Source organism: Syngnathoides biaculeatus, chromosome 7 (assembly GCF_019802595.1).
Source record: "Syngnathoides biaculeatus isolate LvHL_M chromosome 7, ASM1980259v1, whole genome shotgun sequence".
NCBI classification, from domain to species: domain Eukaryota; kingdom Metazoa; phylum Chordata; class Actinopteri; order Syngnathiformes; family Syngnathidae; genus Syngnathoides; species Syngnathoides biaculeatus.
In genome coordinates this window covers 12,232,205-12,246,183 of record NC_084646.1, presented here as the reverse complement: position 1 = coordinate 12,246,183, position 13,979 = coordinate 12,232,205, and the positions used below count along the sequence as shown (strand labels likewise).

Sequence of the window (13,979 nt, the reverse complement as noted above, 5' to 3'; positions counted from 1 at the left end):
ATCATTTAAAATACATTTTTAAATTGTTTTTTATTACAACTATTATAGGTCGAATAGATTTTTTCCCCCCCTCATTTTTGTTTTATTTTTTAGGTTTGACTCATACAAATTAGTAACACAAATTAATATATTCCCACACGTGTACAGTCGAATGAGTATGATCTCATCCTCTCCCGACTTCCGTGCTAAAGAGCAACCTCGTTGAACTCACGTAATTTTTTATTGTATTTATTTTTTGCGCCTTAATTTACAGATAAACGCTACCATAGTTTACCAGATTAAAACATTTTAAGATGAACTGAAAATGTCTCGTGAAATACGACTCGGGATACATATTTAAGTGTCGAGCGGCCTGATTGATTGATCTCGACGCGCTTGACGTAGCCCCACGTGGGCGGGTTCATCAAAATGGGCCGGCGTGACGTCATCGCATGACGACAGTATTTGACAAGGCAATTCCGAAGAAACGGGAATTGTAGGTTTACGGCAAAGCGCGTGCCCGTGCGCGCGCGTGTGCGCGCGTGTGTGTTGGTAGCGGCGGTGGTGGGAACGGCAGCCAAGATGGCGGCGCTGAAAGAGGAGCGGAGCTACGGGCTGTCCTGTGGAAGAGTGAGCAACGGCAGTAATGTGTCCGTCTTCCACGTTAAACTCACTGACAGCGCGCTGAGGGCCTTCGAGGGTTACCGGGGCGGCAAGGTAAGCGCACCCCCGGCCGCGGCGAAACGAGACATTTTTTGGGGTGAGGTGAGGGAGAGACGAAGGGGGGGTTTGTTGGAAGTGTGTCCGCGAGGCTGTGACAGGCGGCGGCGGCGGCAGTAAAGCCGGAGTGTGGACGGAGAGGGTGGGGGGGGTCGGGCCACTCCAACTCGCTAACCCTCCTCTTCAGCCCCGACGGGCGGCAACGCCACGGCAGTTTAGCGGCCCGACTTGAGCCCGCTTACGTGAGCTGGTTAGCGGTTTTTTAAAGGAAATAACACCCAGACTTGACTGAAACCTCTACTGGACACGCGAGTTTCATGTATTTATTTATCTATGTATTTATTTGGGATGTTATTGTCACCCCACCGATTTTGTCAACGATCATATTTCGCAACCAACTTGTTTCCAGAAAGTTTGTTAAGCTGTCAAAACAGTTTTGATGAAGCAGCAAGTGGAGTGGCCGCACCATCAATGGCACCTTCTGAAGTGAAATAAAAATGCGATACAGTGACAAGATTATAGTACAAGATTAATTCGTTCTGTGGCCACGTTTGTAATTCAAATCACTCGTATCTCAAATTGCCCATCCGAAAGGAATGGAAATGTCATGGATCCATTCCAAACTACCCTGCCTTAAAAAAAAAAGCAACATTTTCCATTACATTTCGAGTTAGAGGTGCTACAATTAATCACCAACTAATTGATGGTCATACTAATAAACTATTTTGATTTTTGCGCAACAGTCAGCAATCTTTTTGAAACCACAAGATGTGTGGACTACTAGTTTGATACGCACTTGCGAAATGACACATTTTCTCAAATTATCTTCAATTATGCTCTTGCTCCCAATTATATATCTATATATATATATATATATATATATATTCCTCAATGTGACGCACACTGATCATGTTACTAATTTCTCACAGTAATTATCGAGAATGATTTGGGAAACTGGTAATTATCAGTCTGCAACACTTAATCTATTAATTTTTGTAAGTGTTCACGATATCAATGGCTTATTTGTGGATCTGGAAAGCGTCTGGCTCGCTGTTCTGATGACCGGGGTTCAACTCCCCGACCATTCTCTGTGGAGTTTGCCTGCATTAATTGAAAACTCTAAATTGCCTTTAGGCGTGAATGTGTGTGCGAATGCTTGTTTCTTTGTGCCCTCCGATTGGCTGGCAACCGGTTCAGGCTGCCTGACGATAGCTGGGATTGGGTCCAGCACTCCCGCAACCCTTGTGAGGATAGGTGGTTCAGAAAATGGATGGGTGGACACTCGTGGGATACTCATGTTATCTTTGTTGACTGCCAGTTTAGAGCCCCTGTTTAGATGAAAAATTGTCCAAATCTTCTAATTTCAGTCTCTTAATAAATATTCTCCGATTTCTGTCATGCCTTAAGAAAGCCAGACTGATTAGATTTTGTCTAATCAAAATAAGACATTTGCAAACATCTGCTTTTACTTTGGAAAACAATGATAAACATATTTCTGTTTTCTGACATGTTACGGAACAAACCAAGTGACTCATTTTATGGGAAAAAAAATAATACTTTTTTTTTTTTTTTTTTTTTTATAAAGTGTACTACAAAATAATTTGCAGTTGTAGTGGGAATAATGTACAAATTGCTACGAAAGAATATTAGTCATCGTATATTTAACCACACAACTGTCTGTCGAAAGCCAGCTATCTTAAGCCTAACGCAAAATGCTAGTTTATTCCCTTAAATTATGTATATTTGGACAGAAACACACTTTGACAGACAATATAACACTCCCTTTTTGTATTTATAGCGATGTATTATTCTGCCTTATGGTGTACAAGAAACTTAAACCAAAAGGTGCTGAATGCATGAAAACCTGATGTACTAACTGTTCAATTCTTTGAATTATATTTATTATGTGCATGGACTTGGAGCGAATTGCTTTTTTCCAATTAAAAAGACTACAATATCTTCAGTTTTATGCGAGGCTGGGATGGATTAATAGAATTTGCATTCTTTTCAATTGGGAAAGATCATTTAAAACCGAAGTGTCAAACTCCTTTTTTCGCGGGGCACATTATCCCTCAGAGGTTTCCCTCAGAAAGCTGTTATGACTGTGGAACAAAAATATTTAATCATCTCATCGTATTTACATATCAAGGGTAATGTGTTTTTCAACTATTCACATTTGGTAACACAAAAATGCTTGTAATATCTCAACTTTATCATTTATGATATATGACAATTTGAAATTTTTACAAGAATCATGGAATTGGAAACTCTAGATATGGCTTCGTGGGCCGGATCTGTCCCCCGGGCCTCGAGTTTAACACGTGTGATTTAAGAGGAGAGATTTGAGTTCTGAGCATGGTCGTGTAATGTAATAATCTCATAAATCAAGATGCCCCTGTACGTTTTGTTTGGTTTTCAATCATAACAGCCCTCTGAAGTAAACCCTAAGAACGACGAGGGCCACAACGAAAATGGAATTTGTGGAAAAGGCTACGCTGTGGTAGGACTGCTGCTGCTTTCCCGTAGGATTGCCTTCTAACATTTCAGCCTCTATAAATATTTGACAGGGAAAACCTGGCTGGTCAGAAGAAGGAGGTCTTATCACCTCATACAGTGTTTGTGTACAGCGCCACTGATGGCTGATAAGCGGCAACTATAAATTGTGGCAGCTGATTAGCATTCTAGTGGTCATATTGTTATTTTCCTTTTTGCAATATTGTCACTGTAGCCAATTCAGCTAATGTCTTTTTTTTTTTTTTTTTTGTCCCATGGGCATACTCTCGTATTTCTTTGTAGCTGTTTCCAAATATTTTATTTTTGTGGGGTTGGAAGAGTTTGTAAACGCTTTTTACAATATTCTAAAGATATTATAAGATATATTCTAACCCTTTGCAACAAATTTTGCTGTTAAAAGCTAATTTTGATACAGTACTGTATTGTCATAGTAGCTGACTTTGTGAGAATTTCACATTTTTATCATCAAAAGGACACCTTTTTATGAAGCTGTCATAGGGGCTGAGTTTGTAAAAATTTTACTGCACCAAAATAAATTTCATGTGACATTAATCAGCCATGTTTGTGAAGAATTTGGTAGCATCAAAATAGTGCATTTTAAGGACACTATCATATATAAGTTGGTGACTATATCATAATTTAGGCTTCAAATTTTTACAATATTATCAATTTAGCAGATAGCGAGGGGGGGGGGGGATGACTTCAAATACTTGAGGTCAACAATACAGAGCAATGGAGAGTGTGTTAAAGAAGTGAAGAAACTGGTCCAAGCGGGGTGAAACAGTTGGCAGAAGGTGCCTGGTGTTCTATGCGACAGAAGAGTCTCCACTAGGATGAAGGGCCAAGTTTCTAAAACAGTGATGAGGCTGGCCATGATGTACGGATTAGAGACGGTGGCACTGAAGAAACAACAGGAAGCAAAACTGGAGGTGGCAGAAATGAAGATGCTGATTTTTCTCGGTTGGTGTGAACAGGTTGGATAGGATTAGAAATGAGCTCATTAGAGGGACAACCAAAGGAGGGAGAGAGAGAGGGAGAAAGATTTAGTGGCCTATCGTCCTTCAAAATCTTAGATTTCACATATTAGCCTTACGACCAGCTACAAGGTACTACACAAGCTTGTAACTTCACTGGTTTTCACCGCATGCTAACAATTCATGTAGATTACTCTATGACTAAGGACGTACTGTTTCACTACGGTTGATGACGTCAAATGTGCAACATCAGTCATCAAGCAGATAGACGACAGAGGCGTTTTGATGCTTCCTGTTTGAGACGTGACTGTCAGCTGGCCGCGTTCTCAGCACGATAGCTGCAGCAACCCAGATCTCGTCTTCCTCCTAACCAACCGGCTGTGTTATAAGCAACAAGACAGCCCTTTAGGCCCCCGGAGTAAGGCTAAAGAGGACATCTGATCCGTCTACATTTACGATCCTCTTTTGCAAGGATATCCCTTAATAAAAGAAACTGTACCCACAGCAACAAGAAGTCAGTGTGCGGTGTTAAAATCGTACCCCTGTGCTGGGATTTGTGGAATATCCTTTCACATTGACAGTTTTCCATCTCTTGTTATGGCTCTGGCCAAAAACTGCCCGCTGGACCTCAAACCACGACTGACACCCCCCCCCAGCCCCCAATTTCACGTTGTTCACATTTATACGGAACCGTATCGCAGAGAAACAGGAAAAATACATGTCCCTGATTTGTTTTGGTGTGATGTCAGAGGCAGAGTGTCACATCTTTGCAAGTCTCATGAGTCCAAGATATCATGTTGATCTCTTAATGTCCCAAAACTGTCACCAATCTCCAGTCTCTAAAATCTGTGTGGACTTCTCAAGCAGCTTCAACCTCTTGAAATTGGATTTGTATTTCATTTTTATAAGTGTTTTCCTGTCCATCCCAAAAAAGCTGAATGTGTGCATTTAAAAATAAAAATAAAAAAATTAAAATTGGATTTTGTTTTGATATTTTCAGAGGTGTAAGTAAAGTACATAAATTGAGAATTGATAGCAGTTTTGGGACATTAAGTGATTTTAAGCTTATGGCAGCTTGTTATGACAGCTTGCACCTTACAGAAACATCTTTATCATCCATAAGAACTCCTTTTCAAACATCATAAATGCATTGCTGATGCAATGAACACGAACTAGAAGTGATTAAATCAGTTTGCATGTGCGGAAATATGCACCCACGAACTCATGCAAACGTGTAAATGCAAGGAGGCATTTCTATGATCGATTTTTTTTTTTTTTTTTTTTTTTTTTTTTTTTTTTTTTTTGGAGGGTGCGATTAAAACCAAAGTCCTGGTTTGAACTTTTTTTTTTTAATAAAATAATCATGAGATGTTATCCTAAACTTGATATTAGAGATGATGATTCAATTGAAATGAATTTGTGTCTGTGACAAATTTGGGGGTGGACACAATGCTGTCATACCTACATGAAGCCGTAAAGCAATGTTCAGAAGAAGTGCTTATTGTTCACTGAAACGTACTTTTTAATTTTACTTTGGTAGCATGCCATAGCATTGACTACCAGATAGCATTTTCCAAAATGTACAGTTAAAGAGACTACGGTATTGCATGCTGGAAATAGTTTGGCCAGATGACATTTTCACACGGAAGTCCTTGGCAATCTATGGCATAACTCCAAGGGTCACTAGCATGATTTTTGTAGCCATGCATTTAGTTATGTCCATATGGTTCCCCCCATCGCCTGTGTGAACGCCCACCTGGGAAATTCTACTTAAAAAGCACAGGCAGAATGTAGACCTGACCTAAGACTCCCTGCTCACACCTCTTTGTTCAGAAACGATTTGTTGCAGTCCCAGATTTTCAAACTGATGGCGACTCGCGTCTAATTATCTGTACATACGAAGCTGGAATGGCAACGTGAGTATACATACTTAAGCAAGCTGAGGGCATATTGCCTGAAAAACATTTTTTTTTTTTTTTTTTTTCAAGATCATTAACCAATTTGGGCGGCACGGTGGAGCAGCTGGTAAAGTGTTGGCCTCTCAGTTCTAAGGTCCTGGGTTCAATCCCAGACCCGCCTGTGTGGAGTTTGCATGCTCTCCCCGTGCCTGCGTGCGTTTCCTTTGGCCACTCCGGTCTCCTCCCACATTCCAAAAATATGCAACATTAATTGGACACTCTAAATTGTCCCTAGGTGTGATTGTGGGTGCGGCTGTTTGTCTCTATATGCTCTGCGATTGCCTGGCAACCGGTTCAGGGTATACCCCTGGCTCCTGCCCATTGACAGCTGGGATAGGCTCCAGCACTCCCCGCAACAGTCGTGAGGATAAGCGGTGAAGAAAATCGATGAATGGATAACCAATTTGGCCAGAATGCAGTGCAAAGGCGGCTTCATATGGCACTGATAGAAATGTGCATTGCTGAAGCTTAGCAGAAGTCTGTCATTATCGCTGGCTTTTCCTTAGGATTATTAACATTGGAAAACAGGAAATATTTAAGGTTTTGCTAAATGTTTCTATTATAAATGGATGAATCTGAAATGCTCAAAATCTAGTTATCCTATTTACCTTTCACTTTGTTTTGTTTTAATTGTTAGAAATTTTGTTGAAGTCCTGCTACAGACTACTGTATAGGAATAATATGGGAAGCGATGCAAACGGGCGTGGATTTGATAGCTTGAAGCAGGTTAGCATGTGCCACTGCAATGGTTATTTAAGGAATGCTGACTCTCCAGTTTCAGCTGATCATGGGACACTGTGGCGGGGAGAGAAAAGGAGAGAGAGATGACCATACCCGCTCAGGCCAAATATGACTCGATATGTCATGGTGCTCCTTAGTCTTGTGTGGCAACATTCTCACCAGCGATCACGTCACCCCGGTGTCGCGGCGTACGCGCCAGTCACACTCCCTGACCCGCAGTATGGAAGTGGCGGGCACGTACGTTACGCGTTGCCACGGACGTGCTTTCGGAGTTGTGTGTTATGAGAACAGAGCGAGTTTATGCACACACAGGTGTTGTCTTCCCGATAAGACCTTTAATGATGTTCTGCCACCCATGAGAGACGTACTAATGAACTAATCAATGGGCATACTTGTCGTCGTAAAGATTCCTCATTCTTTATTAGCATAAGCAGAATAAATACTGTTAAATGGATAGAAAGATGGACTTCAGCCAAAAGTATTTGCTTGATGAACACTTTTTTTTTTTTTTTTTTTTTGGGGGGGGGGGATCCTGGTTTAGCGATAAGGTTATTTGGCAATGTAACATTACAATCACCTCAGTGACAGTTCAGTACACTAAGTATTAGGCAGGGAGTCCTCAGTTTACAACATAACCAAACCCTATCAAGCGGTAATACCTCATGTTTGTGATATAATACGAAAAGCTTGAATAATTAATTTCATTAGCATTTAAGTATTTTTTTTTTTTTTACACCTTTATCACTATTACTTCTGTATTGTTGTTTTGAATGTAATATTTGTTTTCAGGCAGTATACAATTTCATTGAATATTGAGCAATTTATATCATTCATCCATTTTCTTTGCCGCTTATCCTCACGAGGTTTGAGGGGCGTGCTGGACCCTATCCCAGGTGTAAACAGGCAGGAGGCGGGGGAACACCCTGAACTGGTTGCCAGCCAATCGCAGGGTACATCAAGACAAACAGCCGCACTCGCAATCACACCTCGGGGCAATTTAGAGTGTCCAATTAATGTTGCACGTTTTTTGGATGTGGGAGGAAACTGGAGTGCTTGGAGATAACGACACATTTACGGGGAGAACATACAAACTCTACACAGGCGGGAATTGAGCCCGGGTCATCAGAACTGTGAGGCCAATGCTTTGCCAGCTGATCCACTGGGCCGCCCAATTTATATCATTTGTTTAATTATGTTTTGACTTTGTATCACCATTCTAATACTGTGTACAATGTTCTGAATTCAACATTTCAAGAACTGTCGGGTTTACGAATGCAGTATTTTAAGTGAGTTACTTGGAGATTTGCATGTCAATGAAAACATGATCCTCCAATGAAATTATGTGGTTTCTCGCATAGGTTCAGCCGGGATAAATTTGCAACGAGTGGGTTGCTGGAGCACTACCGACAGTAAAAGCTATTTGTAGAATAAATCTAGGGTTGTACTGTATACCTCTTCAACCCAATAATCAAGGATTGTTAACCTGACATGCGCCAAAAAATTGTGCAGTGGAGTATCGTGGCCTTGATTGAGTCATGTGGATAAAACTAAAACAGTGTGGGTTGAAAAGCAAGAATGTGTTGATTACATTGCAATAATTTATTACATTGGTACTGGCAGAGTCGAGCCAGCGTCTCGAAGGTAGATGTAGACCATCACAGTGCCATACTAGTCCAGGAAGTTCCAGACATCTGTTAATGTCAGACCCTAAAACACAGTACACACACAAACCAACAATACCAAAGTTGAGCGTCGAACTAATTTGCTCGAAAAGCTGGTCTGCGCCAACAAATGTAGTTGTTAGATCGTGTCAATATTTACAATACTAATCCTTATGTGTGGCCAACTTAAGTCCAGCAGAATCTACCACTCTTTAGCATTATTGGTGGTGTTTGGCGGTTATTTATTTCTTAATTTTGGTCAAATTCATCACAGGATCGTTCGTGTCCTCTTAACGAAGAAGATAAAGTGTAGTGTACAGTGGGAAACGAATAAGACTTGCTCGACCTGAGTCACGGCCACAGCACTGAGCTTCCGTCAAGCAGTGACGAGGCCTCTTGCGGTGAAACACCTTTGAGGTGTCTGCTCAATCAACACACAAGGCTCTTATAATATTTTATGGGCATTTCCTCGTGTTCATTTTAAGGTCGAACTGGTTACGACCAGCATGAGCTTTTGCACTGAATTGCTCTGTACTATCCTGCCAGTACTGGGATTTTATCAAGAGACTCATCAAAATTGTGTTATATCAGTTTGTCATGTTTATTTTCAGTTAAGTGTGTGTGTGTGTGCGTGCGTGTGTGCGCGTGTGCGCGCGCGGGGGGTGTGCGTGCGTGCGTGTGGGGCAGATGTTTTATCTTCAGACCAGCCTTATTTTACCTTGGCACGGCATCAAACAGATAATTACATCTGTGATGACGTCAATGTCTGGTGTGATGTATTAAACACTTGTTGGGCATTGTTGTCAACACAACAGGGCGGGAGATGTGAGTGCTGCGTGTTAAATATAACAGCTTTGCACTGGCGTGGCGGAATTCCCTGACAGACCGGTGTCGTCCTGCCTCTATTAACTGTTTCGCTAACTCTGGTTCTTGTTGCCAGTGTGTTGGTGGCATCCACGGCCTTGACATGTATTCCGCAGTCCGGACCTATGCGCTGTCCCCAAGGTTGGCTCTGTGGAACATTCTGGGATCAGGTCCCACAGAATAGTGGCATGTCAGCAGCCTATTCAAATCAACGAGCTGATGGTAGCACTATGTTTGCGAAGCCGGATGGGTGTGGGGCTGGAGTGCGAAAGCTGGTGTTGAGGAGGGAGCAGTGTTGAGGTTTCACCAAGGAGTATGGCTCCATCAAAGCTCAGGTGTTCCTGGATAGATACTTGGTGTTCCCAGTGTGTTGACCTCAGTCTGTTGCTGGGAAAATCATTCATGAGGATATGAGTGATCTGAGTATATGAAATTTGTAATGAATTGTGACAGCATTTTTTGGGTAGGGTGGGGACGGTGCAAAAAGGCAAAATTCACAAATGGCTTATACTTCAGTATTAGCTATACTATACAGCTAATAAAATGCAGTGCAGTTGGAACCAAAATTTAGATTTTATTTTATACAAAATATTTCTCTGTATACTGTAAATATTTATCTGGTATGTTTGTTTTTTGGGCAAAATCCCCTCCCCCAAAATTTGAGAAATGTATTTTAAAGGGTGTTCGGAAAGTAACTGTGCACCCAATATAATTCAGTACCCAATAGAAATGTAACTCTGGTGTTCTATACTGAAATATGTCTAACTTGTTCACTGCCAGCTGTTTTCAAAGTAGTTCCCTCCTCGTTTTAGAACATTTTGACTTATCTTTCAGGACCCACAGAATGTTTTCTGTGATAATATAAACAGAATATTGCAAAAGAGTAGACACTTCTACCATCAGATGAAAAAAAAAAATGGTTGTAGCATGTTTTGCTCCACTGAGGCTGATCATTCAAGATGATTCTGGGGCCCTGGAGACCATAATATTGCTTGCGCTCTCCCCAGGAAGATGTCTGGCTGACATCTCCAGACAAGGCGACAAGCAGTTCAGCTGAAATTCTCTGCTCTAGGACTGCATATGTATGTACAGCACATAAATTCTTTCAATGCGACCGACTAGCGACCAGTCCAGGTTGTAGTCTGCCTTTTGCCCGAAGTTAGCTGGGATCAGAATTAGTTTTATTGGCCAAGTGTTTAAACAGCACACAATAAACTTGTCTCAGTATGCTGTAGAGTACGGAATATAATTGGCAAATTGATAAAGCTTAGTGACAATTGATCACAGTTTTTTTTCCTCCAATGAAATCAAATGTTGGATTTTACCACATTTACCTGACAACCTGACTGGTCTCCATTCGGGATGATATCTCTGCAAACAGTAAAGACTTGAGTCATCAAGTATCAACTGGTCCCCTGGCCAGTGAGATTGGGCTCTTTGTAATCAGCAATAGACAATCTGGATTTCTCCAACAATGCAACTTTCTCACCCAAAAGTAGTAAAACAAGCTTTTTGTGAAAATAAACATATCAAGCAAAACAGTGACACTTATGTGACATCAAACTATAAAACAACAAGAACAAAAAATCACTGAGAAAGTAATTACAATGTTTTACAGTCCTGAATCTTTATAGACAAGCTTGGCAACACCCTATTTTATGTCTACCTTTTGGCTATATTTATAGCTATATTTTAGCTATAAATGATTGGATCCTCGTTGAAAAATATAAATGTTCAGAACAGCCTAAACCTGACTTTGGTAATTGATTTGCTAATTTATGATCGCAATCAAATGTTGGATGCTCTTTTAGTCTTTGTGCAATCGTGGGTGTGTCAGTTTGTTGCTTTTTTTTTTTTTTTTTTTATAAATTTCCCAGAATTATACACTAAACATGAGGGCACACATTAATCAATCATGCAGTGAATTTGATAAGCAAGGTGCTTTCTGCGCAAGAGCTGTCACATGGGCAGTGGGGGTTTGCAGAACCAGCTTCAGTTAGTCTGTCAGGAATGTCGGGGCAGGATTTGCACCACCTCACTCTCTCTCTGAATCCCATGATGTGAATACAGTTCCTTTTGTTTGGTTTTGAAATGCGGATCACGGCCAACCGAAGGTCCATGTAATGTACCGTATGCTCAGTGGCACCTCCAAGTTGCGGTGACCAATTTTGAAGTTGATCGATTTCAGTTCCCATTGGTCTGAAGCCTGCTTTTACGCACAAAAAATGTTGGGTTCCACCAGGAAGGGCATTCAGCATGGAAAAACTGCCAAACAACTAATTTAGGTGCCTCACTGTGGTGACCCCAGATGGGTCAAGCTGAAAGTCAGAACAGCTTGTGACTGGTGTTAAATCAAGGTTTGGTTTCACGCTTGGAATTCACTCATGCTCTTCGCTGGTTGAGTATACATTCCACAAAAAGCAGATTCACCCTTAAATCGAGAGAATTACAGGCTTGACAGAAGAGAGATTGAATGCTTTGTATGGAAGACTACAAAGCAGGATGTCTTTGAATGACTTGCCCTCGAATGAACTTAGATTTTTATTTTATTTATTTATTTTTTGAACCAACAAAGATGTGTGGAGGAGGAACAGCCAATTTGACTTCCTCTTTATGGTGCATGTGTCCTCATTCGTTGCTGGAAGATAAATCAGTTGTCTTAAGGGTTATTTTTTTGGTGCAAAAACTAGTTAACTTGCTTGGCGGTAATGCCAAAGTAAATGGAAAGAAATTCAGCAAGGTTACATAATACAATGGCTTAAATTTGAATTAAATTTTGGTGGGCATCTGAAAAATACTGCACAGTCCTCAGATACATTACAGCACTGTCTTTGTCATTTTATATTAACCTGCGTGTGCGTGCGCGCGTGTGGAAGGGGGGGTCTCAACTGGCTACTTCAAATCAAATATGTGTTCCTCCTTCCATTCTATTGATTAATCAGTTTTTAAGATTCATTGATTGAGCACAAAGTTAACAAAATCCTACTTGATGTACTTTTCAAAGACAATCTTTTAATGCTTTTTCTAATTCCTTTGGGATTGGTGACTAATGATTGGTCATTAGTAGACTAGACTGAGTGTGTTCTGCTGCCTGTGTGGCTGAAAGTATTTGGAAAACTTCAGTTGTATGCTCGCACTTGTTTTGCACTTTATCGTCCTTAAGTGTGACGTGACCCCAGGTTTTGTACATACTGTCTTCTACAGACTCTTTTCTTCGAATGGTGTGTGTTGTTGCTCTAATCTTAGTCTTTTAGGAAAAATAATCCTTGTGAGGCAGAGATTTTGCTTTGACATTTTTTTTGTAATGTGAATTATTAAATTAGTTACCACAATGCTAAATTTAGAAAACCTGAGCATTTTGTGAATTGATTGGTAGGGGTGACCGTTGTTTTTGTCTTATTTCAGGTCCTGTCATCGCAACCATTGATCACATTTAATGGAAACCAGGGGGTAAGTAAGGCAACCAGACATTTGTTTCTTAGTTTTGTCAAAGTTCTGTCTTAACTTGATAACTTTTTTTTTCTTTTAACTGAACCATATAATCTTGTCTGCACCGTTGAAATGTATTACGCTATTCCGTTTTTCATTTTTTGGCGACACAGTATACCTTCAAATCAAATATGATGATTTTGGAATGTACCAACAGGCACACTTTTGGATGTAAGGATGAGCATGTGACTCTGTTTCTGTTGATGGCTATGGGGAAATTTAACAATGTTGTTACTATATTCAATGTTATGAAAAGGTTCTGCTTCTACTGCTCTATATAACCTATGGCTAATATGACAAACTTCTTCGTTAGAGAGCATATGAGTTGAGACTGAATAAACGGCGCCCGTGCTTTTTGGAGATCATATAGTGAACTTCTTGTCTCAACTGCTTTAAGACATGATGACTCAACCATCAATTCCACAAATGGCAACTATTTGTAATCATTTTTTTTATTTTGATCAATCATTTATGATATCCATCCCTACATTTGGATTTGAACACTGATGTTCCTTTATCATATTGACATTTCTATGGAAAGAGCACTCATTTAAAGTAGCTTGAGTTTTTAGAGTGCAGACCTCTTTTATGGCCCAACAATCCGGATTTTCGATCAGCTGCCGTTTAGACTATGGCCCTATTAATCTGCCAATAAGTTAAGGGGAAAAAAGTATATATTTTGTTACTTCCACACCCTATTTAGATTGTTCCATGCCCTACCTCTGCACAAAACTGAATAGAATCTTAAGAGGTGAGGTAGAAACTAAAATTATTATTGATACGATTGTTTATGCACAGACATTGAAGAGGCAATCACTTACCCATTTTTTTGGAGGTGTCGTTGATATTTGAACAGCGTGCCACGGGTAATGTTTGTAAGACCGTTTGCCATGATGTGATTGGATGTTGTAGTCTTAAAACATTAAATGACACAGCAGACTTATTGTATTTGGAAACTGTGTAGCTGCTGAAGTCAGAATGTTGGGTGCAAGTGTGATGGTGGTTAAATAACAGCAGATGTTTCAGGACGAGGTTTCAAGCACCCACTCTTGGCTATTGACTGCGCTCATGCATATTCA

The 13,979-nt window shown here is 40.5% G+C and overlaps 1 protein-coding gene across 1 annotated transcript in view; it reads left to right on the top strand.

Annotated features, from left to right (window-relative positions):
• Positions 1-306: 306 nt before the first annotated feature.
• Positions 307-13,979, top strand: part of ell (elongation factor RNA polymerase II) — a 41,978-nt gene continuing 28,305 nt past the window's right edge. Inside the window, exons 1-2 of the mRNA XM_061824152.1 lie at positions 307-696; positions 12,817-12,861. Coding sequence (XP_061680136.1) covers positions 562-696; positions 12,817-12,861 — 180 coding nt within the window. The 5' untranslated portion in view covers positions 307-561. The remainder of the gene's footprint in view (positions 697-12,816; positions 12,862-13,979) is intronic.